This window comes from Danio rerio, chromosome 24, assembly GCF_052040795.2.
Source record: "Danio rerio strain M-AB ecotype USA chromosome 24, GRCz13ab, whole genome shotgun sequence".
NCBI classification, from domain to species: domain Eukaryota; kingdom Metazoa; phylum Chordata; class Actinopteri; order Cypriniformes; family Danionidae; genus Danio; species Danio rerio.
Genome location: NC_141044.1, coordinates 9,462,501 through 9,485,000, shown reverse-complemented (window position 1 = coordinate 9,485,000; position 22,500 = coordinate 9,462,501). Strand labels below are relative to the sequence as shown.

At 34.8% G+C, this 22,500-nt stretch overlaps 1 protein-coding gene and 1 long non-coding RNA gene across 22 annotated transcripts in view; one reads left to right on the top strand and one right to left on the bottom strand.

Annotated features, from left to right (window-relative positions):
* Positions 1–14,290, top strand: part of LOC141380822 (uncharacterized) — a 101,070-nt gene extending 86,780 nt beyond the window's left edge. For 2 of the 7 annotated variants that reach the window (XR_015524778.1, XR_015524774.1), the window contains exons 4-5: positions 8,855–8,997; positions 9,508–10,643. This is a non-coding gene — a long non-coding RNA (uncharacterized LOC141380822). Of the gene's footprint in view, positions 1–2,575; positions 3,311–8,854; positions 8,998–9,507; positions 10,644–14,144 lie in introns of those variants that run through there. The other 5 variants (XR_015524777.1, XR_015524767.1, XR_015524775.1 and 2 more) reach the window with 4 other exon arrangements.
* The window catches only part of dlgap1b (discs, large (Drosophila) homolog-associated protein 1b), a 253,870-nt gene that overhangs the window by 70,181 nt on the left and 161,189 nt on the right, over positions 1–22,500 (bottom strand). For 8 of the 15 annotated variants that reach the window (XM_087309262.1, XM_087309271.1, XM_087309260.1 and 5 more), the window contains 2 exons: positions 13,760–13,940; positions 2,481–2,727 (listed from right to left, as the gene is read on the bottom strand). In XM_087309262.1, coding sequence (XP_087165388.1) covers positions 2,481–2,727; positions 13,760–13,940 — 428 coding nt within the window. The remainder of the gene's footprint in view (positions 1–2,480; positions 2,728–13,759; positions 13,941–22,500) is intronic. The other 7 variants (XM_087309266.1, XM_087309265.1, XM_087309274.1 and 4 more) reach the window with 1 other exon arrangement.

Genomic DNA, 22,500 nt, shown 5'->3' with positions numbered 1-22,500 from the left:
CAGTTGACTATTAGTAGACTGTCTGCTTAATATCTGCTAATACTGCTTCACATATTTAACTGACTAAAAGAAACTTTGCTACTGCATGTCAACTTACACTAACCCTAACCCCAACCTAACAGTTTACTTATAATCTAACGAGTAATTTGCATGTAGATGCAATGCAACTTAAATTCAACAAAAGGACCATCAAAATAAAGTGACCATATGTTGTTTTAAATGTATTATTATTATTTTGTTATTTTAGCTAGTTGCTAAAAATATGTCTGTATTCTAAAATAACTACTAATGGCTATAAAATAATAATAATTATTATAACTATTAAAATGTTTTCAAATGTTTCTAACTGAAATCAAAACTAATAAACACCATGTAAACAATGAAATCATAATATACAAAAAAATAGCATGAAAAAATCAAATAAACAATCAAACTAAATAATAATAACTTAACTCAAACTTAACTCAAAACTACAATAATATCTCAATGATTTTTATTTTTTATTTTTGTCTTTTTTAATATCTCTATATATATTTATTCATTGATTAATTTTCTTTTCGGTTTAGTCCCTCTATTAATCATAGGTCGCCACAGCAGAATGTTTTACACAGCAGATGCTCTACCAGCTGCAATCCATCTCTGGGAAACTGGAGAAAAAAGCAATTGCGGGTAGAACATGCAAACCAGCGACCTTCTTGATGTGATGTGTATATATATTTATACAACAGTTCTGTCTAGTTCTCAAATCTGATTGGCTGATAGCCGTGCAATATTCTGCAATATCAGACCTCCTACAGCCTCTTTACCCTTTGTGTTTTACTCCGCCCACATACAGCCAGCAACAAGCAGACACTACAGATCTAAAGTTTAAAAGATGCTTGCTCAACTGTTTAACTGTCAGCTTATGATTTGAATCCAATGTGGAAGAAAGTAGTTCCTCATACAAAAGGGTTTTTAAAACTCTCCATGTTTGATTTTATTTTTATAAACCCAATTATGCCGTCAAACTGTTGTATAAACGCAATATCACACTCGTAGCAGTGCGATATGGCTGTATATCAGGTGGACCGGGAGGATTCCCGGTGGGCTGATCCGTTTTTTGGCCGCGAGGGCCAGTGTCCCTAGCTGCTTGCACTCTCAGTTGTCACATTTATTTATTTATTCATTTATTTATTTATTTCACCATAGCCTCACTCTTTTTATGCATTATTTTGCCGCAGCTTTTGTTTTCTCTGAGCCCCATGAGCAAAATGCAGCCTGCAGGTTAATGATGACGTAACTATCATTCGACCCTAAATAGCGGCACCTTAGTGAATATAAGAATTCGAATAATTAAAATTAATGAATATTACACCTGCTCAATGAAAATTAGATGATTCCCTACATTAATAAATCTGACATAACTTGATCCGAAATCTAAAAAAGGGAGAAAAAGTTTAAGCCATCAATAGAAAGTAATACTGTGGTTAAAAGAGTCAATACTTTTTTTATTTCAAACAAACTGGCATAACAGAACTTGTGGTTCAGTGGTCAGCACGTTACGTTGCGCTGCCGCCAACCCGAATTTGAACCTCATCCGAGTACAATTAGTTTTTTTATTTTTCATTTTTAGTGTGAAGACATATAATGCTGTTTGGTTTACTTATGTAGGTGTACATATTTAGTTTTTTGTGTAACCACCATTACAAAGGACTCCGTATCTATAAAGAATTTTGCACATAATATATATTTAGATATTGCAGGAAAGGACATTGTGCTGTTTTAAAGAATAGTGCTGGAGATTTAGCTACCTTTTATGTTCTCATATTTATGAAAAACATTTGAAGTTCTAAAGCAGATGTTTTCTTGAAAAAGACGTGATAGTGTCATTAGAAACTGAATTGGAAATGACATTATTTTAATATAGTCAGTCGTGAACTGAGGTGGGCTGCTCTAAGGCTTAAAACTCCAGGACTGAAAAGGAGTCCCACTCTGGCCCTGCTGATTACATTTGTGACCTGGTAACTCTCGCCACTTCCACCAGGCAGTCTTCGTTTTCCATCTGGACGTACACTGAGCCATGTTGTAACTAAAGACCATGGGTGGTCAAGCTTTTTAATGGTCAAGCTATGTAATGGTCTACCCATCAGCATCAGTAATGCTTTAAGAAACCTCTCAAGACTCACCTTTACCATTGCTTTTAACTTAAATTGATTATTTTTGTCAATTTGATCATTAAATTTTATTGTTCATATTTTATTGTCTTATTGTCGTGTTTTTTTTTTAAACTGTTTTTATTGTTCTCCTTTCTTACTGCTTGCCTTGTATGCCTTGCATGCTCCGTGTCTGAGAAAAGCGCACTATAAATAAAATGTCTTATTATTATTATTCTAAAAAAGGTGTACTCAAGTCAGTATAAACTTCATAAAATAAGGCTGTAAAACAATCTGAGCGTTGTGTCATTGGCCATGATTAGATTTATGAAAGAGTTGTGCTCATACCTGTGCTGCTCTGTATGGTTCTGACAGTAGTTGTAGTCCGCGGAGGTAAAATGGCCTGACGTGTCGCTCTCTCCTCCTCCTCCTCCTGCGAGCAGCCTTTCTCGATGGCCCGCACATAACTGTGGCTCCTCATGCGGAAACATCCGGAGCCTGGCAGATCCAGAGCATCTACAGCCTGAGACTCCATCTCACTGAAAACACTCTCACACACGGCCTCGATCTGCCCGTTCACCTCCACCTCACTCACCTGCAGAGGGAGACAACGCAACACTGTCAAAAGAACAGCTCTATTCCATTCTGACGTGGGATTTACAGTCAAACCAACAACATTCAAGAGATATTTTGTGGATATTGTTGTGACAGTGGGTTTTTGACACTATTGTTTTTATGTGAGGATCGTAAAATAGATTTAAAAATAAATTTGTATTATACTAAAACAGTGGACTATAAAACAAAAGAAACTTAAGAACCTGCTGCAGCGAGACTGGGGAAATATTTGAAAATAAGTTCAGGTTTAGAAAATAATTTCAAGTTGTCATTGAGCCTAAGGATGTATTGTTAGTCATGCAAATAGTCATATTAAAATGTGTCTGGAATATTATTGGTTGACAGTAAACCCTCTCCGTTATTCCTCATGCTCTTAAACTGTATAGATTATGCATAATTCATAGAGTTTGATGTTTTTTTAATTATTCTATTATGTTATATAGTAGTATTTTTATTAGTTAAATATTGATTTAAGTGTGTGTTTGACGCATTTCAAAGAATTGTGCTGCAGTGCCCTGTCCTGTCAAATTTAAAAAAAAAAAAACTAAACTACACGTGTATTTCAAAAACTGTCTTCAAGAATAAAAATGAATATGTTTTTACACAGTTTGACTGAATTCTCTTCATATTTTATTAGTATTTTCTAAATTAAACTGAATAAGCTGTGTCCACACTGTAAAAAATAATGTCACTTAGTCCTGACAGCGTATGTTTTTAGGTCATTGTAACTCATTAAACTAAGTTAATCACATTCTAACTTAATTTTCTAAGTTACTCAAGCTGTTTTAAGTCAGTTTAACAATATAAGTTTAATGGATGGTTAATTTAATTCAGTCTCTAATGCTCATTCTGCATCATTCTCAACAAAGCTTTAACACACTAATACAGATAACAGAGCAGAAAATAAAAGAGTGCAGAGGGGAGGAAATCTGTACAAGTGAAAGGCTGCATTACTAGTGCTCTTTCTTTACTACAAGTGTAGGGCATGACAGAAAGAAAAGGTGAGATTGGATTATACAGAAATGAAGCAGTGAAAGGGGCCTTGTGATTTGAGGATGGAAAGGAAGTGGAAACATGGGACAAAAGTGAGATGTGATTGAATAAAAAAAAATAAAATAAAAATCAGCAAAGGGGGCCGCAGTCAGACGGCATTTACACTAGTAGTGTGTTTTTGTTTTAAAACAGCATTTTAATATAAAAACACACTTGTACAGACTGGTGTTTTTACTGCATTCAAGAAAAATACAGTCATGGTCCACACTATACACTTGGAAAAGCTACATGACGATACATGACCATTCCCACTCACACACACTCATATTTTTCCCAGCCTGATCCAAACAAGATATTGTAACTATTTTATGTTTTGTCAGTTTAGTGGCTAATTCATTCAGAAGACTTCTGTCGTATGAAAATTTAGCAAATCGTACTAAATTGTACAAATGAGATTGTAGGAATTCATACCAATTAGCCACTAAGTTATGAATTGCCGTGAGATAGCGTTGAATTTTCCAGCATCCACAAGAAAGGCTTGGAGAATCAGGGAACGATATGCAATAGTCCAGAAGACCAATCAATAAAACGGCTGTTGTAAACAGCTAAACCAATATTCACTAAACTTTGTTGCAATAAAACCTCTTAAACTCCAACAAGGTACAGTGGTCTTAAAATAACCCACAATAGACGAAATCCGCAGTCGGCCTAATTTATTTATTTTTTTTTACAATTTTTATAGATGTTTTAAGACAATAAAACGCCAGGCATTAACATTTTTACCATTTTCTTTTTCTTTGTTTAACCACTGTCAAACCTTCATACAAAAATAAGTTCAGTATTATAGAATGAAAGCTCTTTCTTTATGCAACGAACCGAAGATTAATTCATTCCATAATGGTGCCCTGCAGCCGCGTAACTTCTACTTTCTTTTAGCTTGTCCAGAATACTCCAAAAGGTAACTTCTACCTTCCTCTGCCTTTTGGGTGCTACCGTCTGTGCAGGTTTTGTCAACATTGTGGGGTTTGTTGGGGAGAAAAATTGCATACAGTACATACTGTACAGTCCAGCACTTCAGAGTCACACTGCGAGCGATCAAAGGTTTATGTAAATTTGGCTAGCTGAGCGCATTCTGTGTACAGGAGACACGGCACAGAGATTGATTGACAATGGGAGTGCACAATCAGGATGCAAAATGCACAATCGAGATTTAATTTTATAAATTAAAAGTTCAGATTGACAAACACTGTAAATGCAAAAATGTAGCAAAAATACCTATATTTTGCACAAAAAATAATAATAATAATCCACCATTCTGCACATGACTACTGCATTTTAAATTAAAGGGTTGCATTTCTGGTTTGGGCAACTGAAGAATTTCATTTAAAACAATAAATTTGTGCTACACTCTCAGACAAAATGGTACAATGTTGTACCAAAGAAGGTACAAACCCTTGTCACTAGGGCAGTACCTTTTCATGGAACAGAATTGCACCCTAAGACAAAGAAACTAATTAGTACCGTCATACCTTTAAGGACATGATTTGTACGATGGGGAGCCAAAATGGTTTTAAAACCTGCAGATACAATATTGTACCTTCATCAAAGGTACAAATCTGATCCACAAGGGTACCACTACAGTGACAAGACACTTTGTACCTTAACAGTGTCAAATGTGTCCCTTTAAGAACCATTTAAAGGCCTTTTGATTTGTACAAAATGTGTCAATTTATTTTCAGTAAATATAAAACAATCAAACAGTTTAGTTTCAGTTTACAAAAAAAAAATATTTTTGTGTAAATGCACATTTTCAATTTACTCAATTAATTAGAAACAGAATTATGCAAAAGTAGTGTACAAGATATGCACAACATATTTAATTTTTTATTTAATTGTAATATTACTAAAATGTCTGCAAGAACGCTTTGTATATGCAGGACTTTTGCCAGCTCACATGTAAAGCGAACACCAAAAGTTGGGGATATCTACAATGAAAATGTATTTATTAGAAAGAGCTTACCAAATGTTTATTAAAAATCGCTTAAATGTTTAGGTATATACCTATAGTTTTATGTTTTACCAGTTGTTTTGTATTATAGAAATTAATAATCGATGTTTATGGTTTTCTTTAAACATATGCTTTTAAAATTGCTTTCCCAGAAATATTTATTTTCATAGATATTGTAATAAAGAAGAAGTTGTCCAACACTTATGTACCTTTTTTATGAGAACAATTGTGTGCCTTCATTTCTCATAGGAGGTCTTTTCTGTACCATATAATGTACAACATTTACAAAGGTACAAAACTGTTTCTTAAGAAACATTATTTATCTGTCATGAAAATAATGCAACATTATAATCACAAAGCTCATTTGAATACATTTCTTTTAATTCTTATTTGAGGATTTTTTACTCTGGAGGGTTTTCTTTTTTCATTCCCTGCAATACAGTAGTACTCAACACATCAATAATATTGATGTGGGAAGACTATTGGGGTTATTGGTTGTACTGTAGGCTGAAAGTAATCTGTTAATTTTAATAAGTTGCTTTTTAATATTTACTGAATGACCCGTAAGGATAATAAGGCCACTTCGTTGTGCTTTAAAAAGACAAGTAACATAAGTTACTCAAATAATTCATGAAAAAAAAGAAAGAAATGGAACAGATAAGGTGTATGTTTAGCAAAATCACAACAGAAGGATTTTTTTCTGTATTTACTATCACATGGCATTTGTAGAAAATAGCTCCCTTGGCCTCAACAAGCGGCCCTATTGCACTGCTGTACTGTAGAAATCTGTTCATCCAGAAATTCTGATTCAATAGTTTCTCTGTGAAATCATGCACACAGTAATTCCCCTGAAAAGTGCATTTGTGGCTGCTCCCAAGTACAAAGGGACTGCCCTTATATCTATGGTTGTCTTACACACCTACGTATCTTAATTCAATATGAGTAAACCTTATATATTGATTGCTATGATTTTTTTTTTGCGAGAGGACAAGTTTAAGGTAACACTTTATTTTGATGGTCTATCTAAGTATTAGCAGACTGTCTAGTTAATATCTGTTGATACTGCTCCTTCAACAGACAACTGACTATAAGAAACTTTGCATATGCATGTCTACTTACACTAACCCTAACCTAACTGTCTACTTATAATCTAATGAGAATTAGTTGGCATGTAGATGCAATGCAACTTAAATTCAACCAACGGACCATCAAAATAAAGTGTGACCAAGTTTAATCACATAACATTTAAACACAATAAATACTAATTGTTTTTAAGTGCATTTAAATAACATGGCAAAGGATTCCACAATTTTGTAATAGAAATGCAAGAGCCACACCTACACTCAACATCTTTGTATAGGGGCCATTTAAACAACAGTATTTATAGCCAAAAAAAAAAAAAAATACATTTTGAATGTGTTCTGCCTGCTCATTTACACAAAGGTACATGGCAAACACCACCATTATTCTTCCCATTTAAACACCCATTATGGGAATCTTGAAAAAGAGTGACATCTTGCACTGAAAAAAAGTACTCTTTAGAATTTACTTAAAAAAAAAAATCCTCGTAACAATTTGCACAAACAAATTTCAAGTACATTTTACTCTTATATCAGGTATAATTAGCTTTTCAATGTCAATGTCAAATTTACTTCATGTTTAACTTGACACTCCGGATTTAATTAAGTAATGCTAAAATTATTATCTTTCATTTTGTTTCATACTTATTTAAACGAATCAAGAAATGCCAAGTTCTTGTTTTAGCAAAAGGAACATTGCTTTTATCAATTAAAAATCTTAGTTACAAATTAGTTCATTTGGTATAATTAGTTTAATTAAGACACACATTTCCACTGACTTGAAATGTGCTAATTCACGTTATTTTAAGCAAACTCGACTTCTAGCTCAAACTTAGCTTCTCAGAGCTAGCGTAGCACATCGATGGCAAACTTGCACAATAATAGCAGAGTACATGCTTCACTGATCTATTAATTCATTTAGTTGAATTGACTTGGAAAAAAAAATACACTAAACTCATTGCCTTTTTACTGAATTTTCTGGGTTTACTGTAAGTAAAATCAACCTGTTGCTTTTATGGCAACGGGTTTACTCGCTTTTCTAAAAGTAAAGTAACTAATTGTTTTTAATTGTTGTCGCTGCTTTGTTAACACTTCGTAAAATGCAGATTACTTCATTTTACGTCTTTGTTTACATCTGTGTGCGCATGTAGATATGGCTATGAGGAGTAAAGCAACATTTTAGTGATAGAACTCCCACTCACAAAGTGTCAGCATGTATGTAATAGAGCGTTTTCACAGACGAGTAAATGCAAGTCGACCTGTAATTGTTGCCGTGTGAAACTTCAAAAACACAAGGGATACAATTTTCCATTTTTAATTACATTGCTGTGTAAACTTAAACTCTGCTCATACTTAGCATTATTAGCCACAATTGGGTCATCTAATACAAATTTGTGAAATCCTAAAAGATTACTGTAATCCGTGGCAATCCTGGGAATCTTTGATTGTTGGATTGACTTGTTCACAGACTGCCACTTAATGGCCGTTGTGATAAAAATTTTTCCTCCGCTAAAGTTCTAGTTGTGTCTTTCCTGAAGCAACACTTCAGCTGCAATGAGCGTCAAACCAAGAACCAATAGGAGCACAGAATCTAATGATGCAATCAGCACGACAACTGCACACCCGTGCTTTTTCTGGATTTACAATTATATTATGCTCTGAGCAAAATCCAACCTACTGTAGGCTCATTCTAATTACGTTCCCCTATATACATTTCTGGAGAGCGCCAAATACATCCCAGCAGCTATGATTTTTTTGTTTTCACAAATCCACCAGAGGCCGCTGTGTATGCTTTTTGAGATCTCAAAGTTGCCTCGCAAGTGCCAATTGCACCTGCTGTAAATCCAACCAATAGTATTTTCAAAAGCACCAATTGACCCGCCCACCCACTTCCGTAAACCTAACTGACAGTTTTAAAAAGCAACCCAGAAAAAAAGCCCTCGCATGATTTTTACCACATTTTTAGATTTTACCACATTCTTACTCTGTTATGTATTGTTTATTTTATTTTTTGTCTTTTGTTTTAGTCTTACGTGCTTACTGGAATCATTCTTTACCGGACTCAAACCCCATCGTTGTGGTCAACTTCTTTCTGCATCTCAAGTCCGCTGATGTACATTGTGAGTTAACTGGACAAACCGGTAACAGCGGGAAAGCCGTCCTTACGAAGGTAAGCCGTCAGCTGGTAATCGTTAAAAGGAACGACATCATACCGTATCATTCGATTTAAAAACAAAATGAAGCCATACGTACTTTTGGTACATAAGTCACGATCTCCAAAAATTTATACAGGGCTACGTTTTCAGAATGAACCTGTGTTGGCAGGGTTACTGAATGCGTCACGGTCGGATGACGTCCAACACTGGATGAGTTTTCATGCTACAGTAATCTGTGTTTGCAATGTCTTGATTGTCGATCAGTTTGACATTATGACAACTGAGATCTTACAGTGTGACAAGGTAATCATGCTTGTGCAGTCTGGCAAGCTACAATCGTTTAAGATTATTAAAAATCACACAGTGCAAGCCGGGCTTTAGCCTTGTATGCACCTACAATTCAATGCATGTCTGCATGCCCACACACATACATTCAGAATACGCATGAGAGAACCAATGAATGATGGGTTTTTATAGTGAGCCGACTGAGCTTTTTGTCACTGAAATGATTGATTTATCCTCAGGGACCAGAAGAGACAGATTCGCACACAAGCCTGAGGGCAAGTGTGTGTTTTTCGACGGTGAGAGGAAGCCACTTTTTAAAAGGTAAGGGCTGTTGTCTGTCTGAGTGAGCTGTCAGGCTCTGAACACTCACCTTAAAACTGTCTCGTTTGTAAACGCTGCCCGTCACCTTATCCCAGGGCTACAGGAGCTAATCTTGAAAACTCACCTTAAAATCCCAAGGCTAAAGACACTAATCCTGAAAACTCACCTTGAAAATCCCTAAGCTACACGTTAACATTGTAGAACACAACCTAAAATTTGCTTTACATTACTTAAAAGGCTTTGCTGACACCAAGTTCCCTCAAAAATGTAATTGAAACTAACAGTTAACATGAAAGCTTAATCTTGTTGACACTTAATCTTGAAGAAACACTCTACTTTTTTGGAAATAAGCTGATTTTACAAGTCCCCTAGAGTTTAACAGACGAGTTTTTCCATTTTTTAATCCATTCAGCCAATCTGCGGTTTACTTATACAGGTAGCTCAGCTTAGCATACATCATTGAATTAGATTAGACTATTAGCATATTGCTCAATTAAAAACAAATAAATAAATACAGCACTGAAAAATATCATTGTGCCTGCTGCAGCCATGGTACAGCAGCAAAGTTCCTTGATTATTACACCAGAATGAAAGTATTGGTTAAGATCATCTCCTACTAGAGAATAGAAATTATAGATTTTCAAGTTTTAAATTCAAGATTTAAAGAGAAAAAAAATATCTAAACCATTTTTTATTATGCTAATGGTCTAATCCGATTCAATGATTTATGCTAAGCTAAGCTAAATGTGTTTCCACCAGACTTGAAGATTAGCTAAATGGATTCGGCAAATATAAAACTTGTCTATTTAACTCGAGGGGAGGGTTCCTTTAAAGCAGGGGTTTCCTGCAAAGTTTAGTTCCAACCCCATTCAGACACTTAGCTATTCAAGCTCTTATTAGGCTTTATTAAGACATCATTGCAGGTGTGTTGAGGCAAGTTGGAACTAAAATCTGCAGGACACCAGCCCTCCAGGACCGAGTTTGGACACCCCTGCTTTAAAGGCAGGGTAAGTGATTTGGTTCAAAAACATTTTTTGTTTGTTCCAATTCTTGGAAAAAAAAAAAAAAAAACACCTGGGAAAAAATTTTGCTCCCTCCAGAAATGTATAGGGGTACATCATCAGAATAAGCCTGGGTTGTGATTTTGCATCTCTGAAATCAACTACCCTACCTTTAATATTCTGTTAGGCTACTTGCATGTACTCCTTTAATTAGCTACAGAGGTCCCTTCAGATGCATATTGCGCTATATTTCAGTTGGAATTATTTATGAAATGTATATTTGGTTATTGCAAAATACAATCTTTTAAGCAGATGAGAGTCATCAGTATTACGGCAAACTATCACATCACAAAGTCTTCATAGCACAAACCTTTTTTTTCCCTTAATGATGAGCTGCATTTAACAACTTACACTATTCAAGTATATATCATATATATTTGATTTTACTTTGATATTCACATTGTACTTCTATCCTCACAACTTCATATTAATATCGAAATGAAAGGATCATACCCTGACTATAAGGCCTGTATAGTATGAATGTTTGATCCCATGGAGATTTTTTGAAACAAACCTTTTTAGTTTTTAAAAGAACACTTTTTGATGTAGTGAATAACATTTAAATAATTTACAGAACATTTTCCCACAATGAATAACCTTTAGTTGACTGGGAAGGCTATAAAAAAGCACTTGAGCTCCACATAGGCAATCATGCAATTTTAAAATCACATGTGAACCATGTGAAACACATGAGAAATATTTGTTTTGAAACTGTGATTATGTGAACAAATGTGGTCACGTGAAGAAACATACAAATGTTCCAAAACATGTTTCACATGTGCTCCATATATATCGTATGTGATTTTAACGTGACTGAAGCTTGTAAAGCCTAATGTGATTTATCTGTAAGGAGAGGTTAAAGGTTCTTTGTGAAATCTTATATGCCAGGGGTGTCAAACTCAATTCCTGGAGAGCCGAAGCCTTGCACAGTTTAGTTCCAACCCTGCTCCAACACACTTACCTGTAGGTTTCAAACAAGCCTGAAGGACTCAATTAGTTTGATCAGGTGTGTTTAATTAGGGTTGGAACTAAACTGTGCAGAGCTGCGGCCCTTTGGGAACTGAGTTTGACACCTGTGATCTATGCCAATGAAGATTTTCTTTCTCTTTTTTTATATATGTATGACTGTAATTCAGATGGGAAGGGAATAGATGGTGGTTCCGCTGTTGTGACCCCTGATAAATAAGGGCTTAAGCCGAAGGAAAATGAATTAAGGTAATCCAGACGTGTAGACATAGGGGTCAATTTTTGGAAACTGAGATTTGTACATAATCTAACTGGTATATTCATTCTTATATTATTATTTAACTCCATTGATGTATGGCCTGTTAGGATAAGACAATATTTAGCCAAGATACAACAATTTAAAATTGTGGAATCTGAGATTTCTGAACAAAATCAAGAATTTTTTTTTTTAATCTTTAAGGTTGTCTATATGATGCTCTTAGCAATACACATTACTAATCAAACTATAAAGTTTTGATAAATCTATGGTGGCATACATTGTTTTCATGAAACATGATCTTTATTTAATTTTCCAAAATATTTTGGCAATTCCCACAAATATTCCCGTGCAATATAAGATTTTTATTGATTTTGCGGTCCAGTGTCACATATTGTCACTGTGACATGACTTAACCATATGTGACCACTGACATTCACAAATCCACACTTTGAAGTCCGACTATAACATGTTATTCAGGTACATTTTATGAATAATTCAGACATACTGTACTCATTACACAAGTGTTCACCAATTACACTTTAGACAAAAACATTTAAATGTTTCTGCTAATAAAAACTAGGGCCAGACAGAATCTGCAGACATTTTTACTTTTTCTGCGCAGAATTTAGTTAAAAATCTGTGGATTAATTTAGAATGATGTTGGGAATATCGTAAAAACTTTGATATGAGAAATTATACATTTTTTAACTTGGAAAACAAAGCAAGTCTCTCATATAATATATCTACTAAAAGATATATTACTTTTCAAGCTGTATTATAAATAAATCATATGAACATTTTCATATTATTTAATATTACTTAAATTCATTTAAAAAACTAAATATAAATGTACACACATTTACACAAGTAAATACATAGACTCAATGACAGGCTAAAAATCTGCAGATTTCTGTGCACACAGATTCCCTGTGGTCTTAAAATTGTCTGTAATCTAACTTTTCCCACTGCCCAATGTGATAGTAACTGTTAGGTAGGACTTTTAAGGTAGCGTTGCAACCACAAAACACTAGATTTATTTATAGATGCCAATGTAGAAACATACCACAAGGAGCAGCTTAATATAAACAGTTGGGGAAAAACACTATTATATTAAAAATGTTTTGATAAAACTTGCTTTACATTCATTCAGCCCAAAACATTTCCCTTTTTTTACCCTCTAAAGAGAAATAATGCACAATGGTAAAACTTTTGTTTAGTTTACAGTTCATTCTATTGACTACTGGCTTATTACCTGCCTAATATTAAGATCTTAACTATTCATTAGTATTTATAAAGTATATTATTCAACATCCCTAATCCTACGCAAAACCCAATTGACTATTAATAAACAGCTAATTAGTAGTTGATTAAGCTAGTAGTGTTAGTTAATGGTTTGTTAATTCCATGAATTGTGACCTAAAGTTTACAATCAAACTTTCTAGTGCACATTTGTCAAACTCATGCATGTGCGTGCTCACTATAAAAACACAGAACACTTTTAATTAACAAAAATGTTTACATCAAAACTGTATAATTTACCTCAGCTTCAGGTTCTTTTAAAAAGTATGCCAACAAGGAACCTTTAAAACTATAATCCCAACATGCTGTCACTTCTGTTATTCTCTAATCCTAATCTTCCATATATACTGCGCTGATAGTATGCAAATTAGGATTCTGAATAAGAAATGGATGAAGAGATGATAAATTATTTCGTGAGATGGATGAAAAACTGATTACTTGAGCCAAAGTATTACTTTTTTTTTCCTTCCCCGGTTTTCCTCCCCTCTGCAAACCTTCTCAGATGAAGGCTCTGGCTAGAAATCACCTTTAGGATGGAATCTTAATGGTGATTTCTACCAGAGAACTAGAGGGGCGATGACCAACCTGACTTATGGTGCTCATGGCCCTCATGTAGCTCTCATTTCGGGAGCGAAATTTGGGTGAAGCCAGCAGAGTGGCCGGGTCCAGACTGTCCAAACTGCGGTTGATTGAAACCTCACTCACCGCTCGCAGGTAACTGTGACTCCGAATCTGCAGCTTGGGGGAATGCGACTCCGCACTGATCCTTCAAAAAAAGAGGAAGAAGCAGAAGAAGAAAGAGAGCGTGAACAGGTGTATATAATGAGGGGTGAGAATAAAACGAGAGGTGAGACTACTCTTGTAACTCGTTCATCATGTTGCTGCGTTGGTGAGCTCATATTTATTAATGCTGACCTGAAAACAGCTCTATGTGTGCTTGTTAGCATTTATTTCATACAGTTGAAGTCAGAATTATTAGCCCTACTAAATGATTAGCCTCCCTAAGTAAATCTGTTTAATGAAAAGATTTTTTTTAACACATTTCTAAACACAATTGTTTTAATAACTCATTTATAATTTCTAATAACTAATTTCTTTTATCTTTATGATGACAGTTTGTGATGTCCCAATCAGGTTTTTTGTCGAGTCTGAGTCATTTGATTATCTACTGATACCGTAACCCGATCCGATACTTCTATAATGCAAAAAAAAAAATAATGAAGAACAAAGAAACAGATCCAGAATGTTCCTTATTTTTTTATTTTTTTCGCCTTATTTTAACATTTAGCATTTTAACATATGTATATATATGTATATATATATATATGTATATATATATATATATATATATATATATATATATATATATATATATATATATATATATATATATATGTATATATGTATATATATATATATATATATATATATATATATATATATATATATATATATATATATATATGTATATATGTATATATATATATATATATATATATATATACATATATATACATATATATATATATATATATACATATATATACATATATATATATATATATACATATATATATATATACATATATATATATATATATATATATATATATATATATATATATATATATATATATATATACATATATATATATATATATATATATATATACATATATATATATATATATATATACATATATATATATATATATATATACATATATATATATATATATACATATATATATATATATATATATATACATATATATATATATATATATATATACATATATATATATATATATATATATATATATATATATATATATATATATATATATATATATATATATATATATATATATATATATATATATATATATATATATATGTATATATACATATATATATATGTATATATACATATATATATATATATATATACATATATATACATATATATACATATATATATATATATATACATACATATATATATATATATATATATATATATATATATACATATACACATACAGCCAGCAAAAAGCAGACTCTACAGATCTAAAGTTTAAAAGATGCTTGCTCAGCTGTTTAACTGTCAGCTTATGATTTGAATCCAAAGCGGAATAAAGTAGTTCCTCATACAAAAGGGTTTGAGACTCTCCATGTTTGATTTTGTTTTTATAAACACAATTATGCCGTCAAACTGTTGTATGAACGCAATATCACACGAGTAGCAGAATAAAAAATTAATCCAAAAATTAAAATCTGCTTTTAATTTAGCCGAAATAACAATTAAGACTTTCTCCAGAAGAAAAAATATTATAGCAAATACCCTATATTTCCCTTATACTCCCTTAAACAGAGCAATATTTCCTTGCTCTGTGAAATACCATTTAAGAAATATTTGAAAAAGAAGAAAAATTTCACAGGAGGGCAAATCATTTTCAGCTGTGTATCTGTGACCAATGTAAATGTGAGCTACATAAACAATTAGTTATTTAGTTAATTAACAAGACTGTGGACAATAAGGTCCTTGCATTTCCGTTCATATTTCATTAAAACTTGAACACACACACACACACACACACACACAAACACACATTCTATCCCTCCAGGTCGAGTCAATCTTAATTATGGATGTGGCTCTTAAAATAGTATGCAGTTACAGCAAGAAAAACACACATTAGTCATTCTTCACTGGAGTGAGGAATGGAAAGAGAGAGAGAGAGAGAGAGAGAGAGAGAGGAAGAAAAACAAAGAGGAAAGGCTGTAGAAAAAGTACAAGAATAGATGTAGAGGGAGAGATGACAGCGGATGAAATCAATTAAAGCAGCGAACGATGAAAAACAACAAGATATTGTGAGGAAGGACGCATATAAAATTAGATTTTACAGAGAATAGGACAATATTCATGTTCTCATTACAGCTCATTTTACTAAAGGTGATTTTTACCTTTTATATGTTGTTTAAGTTGTCAATCATGTTATGTCAGTATATTTATGTAATATTTCGTTAATTAAACTGCAATGCTAGTTCATTTACAGTAAGAGGAGTTATAATATTCATTTTCCTTCAGCTTAGGTCCTTTATTAATCAGGAGTTGCCACAGCGGAATGAGTGCCAACTAATTCAGGATATGTTTTACACAGCGGATGCTCTTCCAGCTGCAACCCAGTACTGGAAAACATCCATACACACTCAATAACACGCACATACTGTACACTACGGCCATTTTAGTCTGTTCAATTCACTCATAGCGCATGTCTTTGGACTGTGGGGGAAACTGGAGCACCCGGAGGAAGCCCACACGAATGGGAGAACATGCAAACTCCACACAGAAATATCAACTGACCCAGCTACGACTCGAATCAGCAACTTTCTTGCAGTGAGGCCACAGTGCTAACCACTGAGCCACCATGATTTATAATAATTAGTTGCTAATGCTGCTTTTACAGATTAGCACATTGTCTTTTTAAATCAAAGTAAAACAAGTAAATAATAAATATTGACCATGTGTCTTGACTGAAACGTCACTAAAACTAAAAGACAACATAAAAAAATGGATATGACTCAGATTCCTGATCTGTGAAAATGTTTTGCGGAAATGAAGGGAATCTGTCTATAATGAGCACAGGCCTCAGGGGATTGCATGTTTATTACATAACACAATGTATATTTTCTTTTCTTGGTACTTGCATTTAGGCACACCATGAGTGTGTATATGTCTATTATACCACTGTGTGTCTAAAAAGAGAGTACATTTATGTGGGATCTAGGTTTATAGATTTCCACTTCTTTTAATATGCATTATTTATTAGCACAGTTTCATGTATGTGTGTGCCCGTGTTCGAGTTTAAGGCACAATGCTCGGATTATAAATATTCAATGACGTGTCACTTCTAGTCAAGAAGAAAAATATAAAGAGCGCATCACAAGATCCCTGAACAGTGTTCACCATTGCCTACACACTAGCAAGGAGTGTCTCAAGAGTTAAAAATGTTTATTTGAATGCGCTCATGCACATGAGGAATAGGATGTGTTATTTTAGGGGGAGTTTTTATGATGCTGATTTTCTTTGTTTCAGATTTACAGCGAAACTGCATTGCATTTTACATTATAAAGGCTACAAACAAAAGATACTGTGAAGTCCATTCGTGATATTTCCTCACTACTAAATATTCCACAGTCATCTGTTAGCAGTATTATTAGCAGTGTTAGGTAAATTACTAAAAAATTGACCAGAAATCACAAATTATTACTTGAAAATTGTAATCTGATTACATTAATAATTATGTATAAAGTAATCAGATTGCTACTGATATTACTTTCAAGCTACTTTCGAAAATCTAAAAATAAAGTACTGTAAATGAAATTGCCGTTCTTTAATTAATTTAGTACTGACTGAGAAACATTTCAAAGGTTTACATTGCTTTACTCACATTCTGCTTTATTATTTTAAGTCATTTAAAGTTAGAGGCAACTCACAGTCATTCGAATGAATCGTCTTGATAATGAGTCTTTAGAGGTTTAGGCATGACGTGCCTATGAAAAAAAAGCACCCGCCAAATTGTTGCGCGCGCAAAACCCGGGAAAATTTAAACCTGCGGCCCCGCCCACTAACACAAACAAAGACAAACAGATCCTGAAGTCATCATGAGTCATGAAGATGCTGTGCTTACCTGGATATTATTGAAAGTGTGAGGGAAAGGAGTGCTTCAGCAATCTACATGCTTACAATGGGCGATTCATCAGCCGTTTGTTAAAGGAAGGATCAGAAAAGACTACTGATGTATGAGACTTTGACAGATCTCGACAGGAACTATATGTACTCGGGATGTAACGGTATTGTAAATACCGTCATACCGCAATATTAATTTTTTTCGATATTACAGTAGTCGCATGACTCGGTAAAACTATAGATCTTCTGAGAAAATTTGCTCAGGCGAATGAAGCGAACGGGAGGTACCGGAAACTACAATTCCCATCAGCCCAGGCTTGGCCATAATCCCTTGCGGTCTGTTGTCGCTACAGATCCAGTAATGCGGAAATGGAGTGTGCTGCTAGAAGCGGGGATGAAAAAGAGCTGGAAAACTCTAAAGCGGGTGTTGTCGCCGCGCGCGTACTGAATAGTGGTGTTGTCGCGCGAGTTCTTATCAGCTGTGTTGTCACGCGCGTTCTGATCAGCGGTGTTGTCGCGCGCGTACTGTAAAGCGGGGACGGAGGGTATGTCGCGTCGCGGGGGCACTTTTGATCATTTTGGAAGGGAACTTTTTATCCAAGACTAAAAAGGGCATGTGCACTGCACAGGTTGAGCCCTGTGTGTGCACGTGCCTGCAAGTTGGGGAATACGACTAATAATCAGTCATGGGGACTGCAGAAAACACAGCACACTGTTCAGATTGATGCAGACATGAGATCTCTATCTCACTCATGGTTTGTCCTCTCAAGTGGGGGAAAGACAATGCACAACGTTACCCACTGCTGTCAACCTGGGCCAAGTCATATCTCTCTTGTCCCAGAAACCTCAGTCCCAAACGAGAGGGTTTTTTTCTGTTGCAGGGGACATTGTAAATACCCAGAGATCCCAGCTTTTACCAGATTATATTTATATGATAATTTTCCTTTAAAACCATCTCTATCTAAGTGAGTGAGTGATTAAATGTTGAATGTGATGAGTTTTCAACACTACTAAATTGAAACTTAATTTTTTTACATGGTTTAATATTTTTTTGTTATTAAAATTGAAGTTCCTGTTTCAAAGCTTACAGATAGATGACTAATTTGTATGTCATTGACACTTTTGGCACTTTTTTGGAGTATTTTCATAAATTTTTTTTTTTCCTGTAAATGATTCAATAAATACCGTACCGTGACATTCATACCGAGGTATTACCGTACCGTGAAATTCTGATACCGTTACATCCCTAATCAGTACACAACTTATATATTAGTTTCTTCCGCCATTTTGTAATGGACAGACAACACACCAGGGGTGCAGGCAAAATAAGGACAGTTTATTAGGCACAAAGTCAAATAAAGGCAGGCTGGTGTGCAGCACTGGAAAGGCTCAGGGTGAGCGTGATGGGAGCCCGCAGACAGGATATCATCCATCCACATTGTTAATCAGCTATAGATCACTTATGGTTGAGGCAGGAAGTTAACGAGAATTATTAATATTATTTATTACATTTCCGATTAATTGTATTTTTAAAACGTCTACCCCAACCCTGAACCCAACAGTCACAGTAATGTAAAACAAATCTGGATATGTAGCTTGTAGCGGTAGTTCTACCAGGAAGACCTAAATGTCACGTCACTCATCACAATCAGTTCCAACCAATAGCCACGAGACACAAGGAATATATAAGCTATCCATTCATTTCATTCATTTGGTTGCAGGCACCGACGCAGACGTTCACCCACCATCCTCCCCACAACCACCAAGTTAGCCCTGTCCAGTGGGGAGAAGGCTCCGCCCCTGCCTTCGTCCTCGGCAGACGTAGCAAGATTTAAAAGCTTCCAAACCAAGCCATGGACGGGGCCTCCGCCAAAGAAATCCTGTTTCAATATAGTCTTGTCAAACAATACTCATCACTAAATGTAATTCCGTATCATCATTTTCTCCCTGGTCTTCCGGGTAGAGCAGAAGTTTTCTCTATTAGTATAGCTGATTAACCATGTGGATGGATGATAACAGATTTCTGAGCCTACCCGTAGGTGGAAATTTTTAAAAATAGTATCAATAACAGGGATGGCATGGTGGCTCAGTGGTTAGCACTGTCACCTCAAAGAAGGTCATTGGTTGGCATTTCTGTGTGGAGTTTGCATGTTCTTTTCGTGTTTGTGTGGGTTGTATGGGTGTTTCCCAGTCTTGGGTTGCGGCTGGAAGAGCTTCCGCTGCGTAAAACATATGCCAGAATAGTTAGCGGTTTATTCCACAGTGGCGACCCCTGATACATAAGGGACTAAGCCGATGGAAAATGAATGAATGAGTATAGATAACAGTACTAATAAGAATCCATCTGCACATTATCTGCACATGTCTCCCTAACCAAACACCGCTGGTTCAGATCATCAGATCATTAGCAGAGACTGAATAGTTGTTGGTTGAAATGAGTGTGACAAAGGAGAAATCTAAAACATGCAGTGTTGGAGGTCCTCCAGTAGCATGGTCGAGAAACACTAATCTAAACTATACCTATCCCCTGAAACTAGAGAGCATTCGATTGGTCAGAAAATCTGATATAACGCAGAGGGGCTCTGTGATTACCTGAATTTATCGATTCATATGAAGAGAAGTGAGAAAAGTGTAAGTTTTGAATGCTTATATTTTATAAACGTGAATTTTGTGTTTGTTTTGTAGCAAAACAGCTTTCAGACCTTGCAACCTAAAGAGTGACATCTCAGTACTTACAAAGTCATTTCGATTTTATGCATGTGAACTTCAATGTTCTTCAAAAAAAGTATCAACTTCTTAAAACTGAGCTTCTTACATTGAACTGGTGAGCATCCACCGTTGTCAAAGGGACAATGCTTACATTATACGAATGCTGTCTTTGCAAAGTTTACACACAAGAGCGTGCATTCTCACACACACACACAGAACCAAAAGTGTGTGCTGATTCCCTTTATAATGCAAATCAGTTTGCTCTCATGAATAAGGTTGTGGGATAAAAGTGACTCGCAGCACATTGCAAGTAGGATATGCTGTCACAATATAAAAGAAACCAGCTATAATAGCAAGATGCACGTGAGGTTTTAAAGAAAGCATGAAAAAATTGTACTTAAAATTAGTTCCTGCTTTAAAAATGACCTAATTTAATTAAATAGTGTGCAACTGAAAAAAAAAACTTTTAAACTTTAAAGGCTTTGCAATATTCCCTTTGAAATGACTTTGCTCTACTTAATTTTTAATGCAAGGGGAGAATCAGGACAAATCCTAATTTACAATATAATAGTTAATAAAGACATATAGTAAGATGATAAATCAGTTAAGTTGAAGTTTTAGTCATTTTCTTGTGTAGCTTTGGCAATTTCTTTATTTTTTCTTTCAATATCAAGAAAACTTTGAACAACTGAACTCAAAATCAGACCCTGCATTAAAATTACGGCCCATTTTCAATCAATATTATGTTGTGCAACGGAGAAAAATATATAAGAACTTGGCAGCAACTTTAAAGGCACAGGAAAATTCCCTTTGAAATGACTTTGTTCTGTTGAATTTTTAATAAAGAGGAGAGTGAAAGGATTTCACTGTAGTGGTAAGAGTCTCAGGACAAGAAGAGATTTTAAATGAAATTGCATGGAGCGTGTGCATGCGTTCAGAGGTTGGCTTTAAGGACAAGACTACAGCGTCTCCAGAGATACATCCCAGCAGCACTTAGAGACATGGAGTGGGTAAAACGCCTATAAAACAACATGTTTAAAATGACCCCAGAGAAGACAACGGCTCATTGAAATTTCAGACAGATTGGCTGTTGAACTCATCTGTGGCTTAATGTACTCACAATACAGTACATACAATTAATTTCCAATGCACAAGTTAATACTTTTCCAGACTTGACTTGTCTTAATACAGGAGTTTCAAACTTTGCTAGTCATGATTTAAAATGATTTTTTTTTATTTACTTGAATTATAACCCAAAGCATTGCTCCTAAAGGTGCCATAGAATGAAATCTGGATATACCCAAGCGAAGCTGAATAATAAGTTCAGTACATGAAAAAGACATACCATGAGCCTCAAACACCTTTGTTTCCTTGTTCTCAGTGTAAAACCCAGGTGAAAAACAGCCCAATCATAAACAAAACAGACTCTACATGGAATCATTAATATGTACACACCAGGTAGCCACAACATTTTCTAGTGAAATTACAATGTTTTTCCCCTTATGTTAGCTTGTATTATAATTACTACTGTATGTGGGACTAAATCTGTCGCCCCTGGCTTGCTTGGTTTAAAACTACTTTCAGCAGTGAATTTAAACCACACTGAGCTGAACTAAATTCTGAAAACTGGACTTTTCTTTTGTTCTGCAATAACACTTCCGAAACGCTAGTTGACAGTGCGGTGTTTAGGTTCCTCTGTGTCAAGTTTCTTCGCTGGTGTTTTGTTTTTTCTGAACGCTTACTTAAATGTACAAGTGGCTCAAACTTGCTCATTTTAAGGCAGGAACTGGCAGACGTGCAACAACTTTAACCATGAGGTAAACACAAAACAAAACTTTCCATCCGGAGCTCCTTCACGGGACTCCACACTTGTAAACAATTGCTCCATCGGGCTCGCGTGGCTCTCGCCCCCACACTCGCCAGCGCT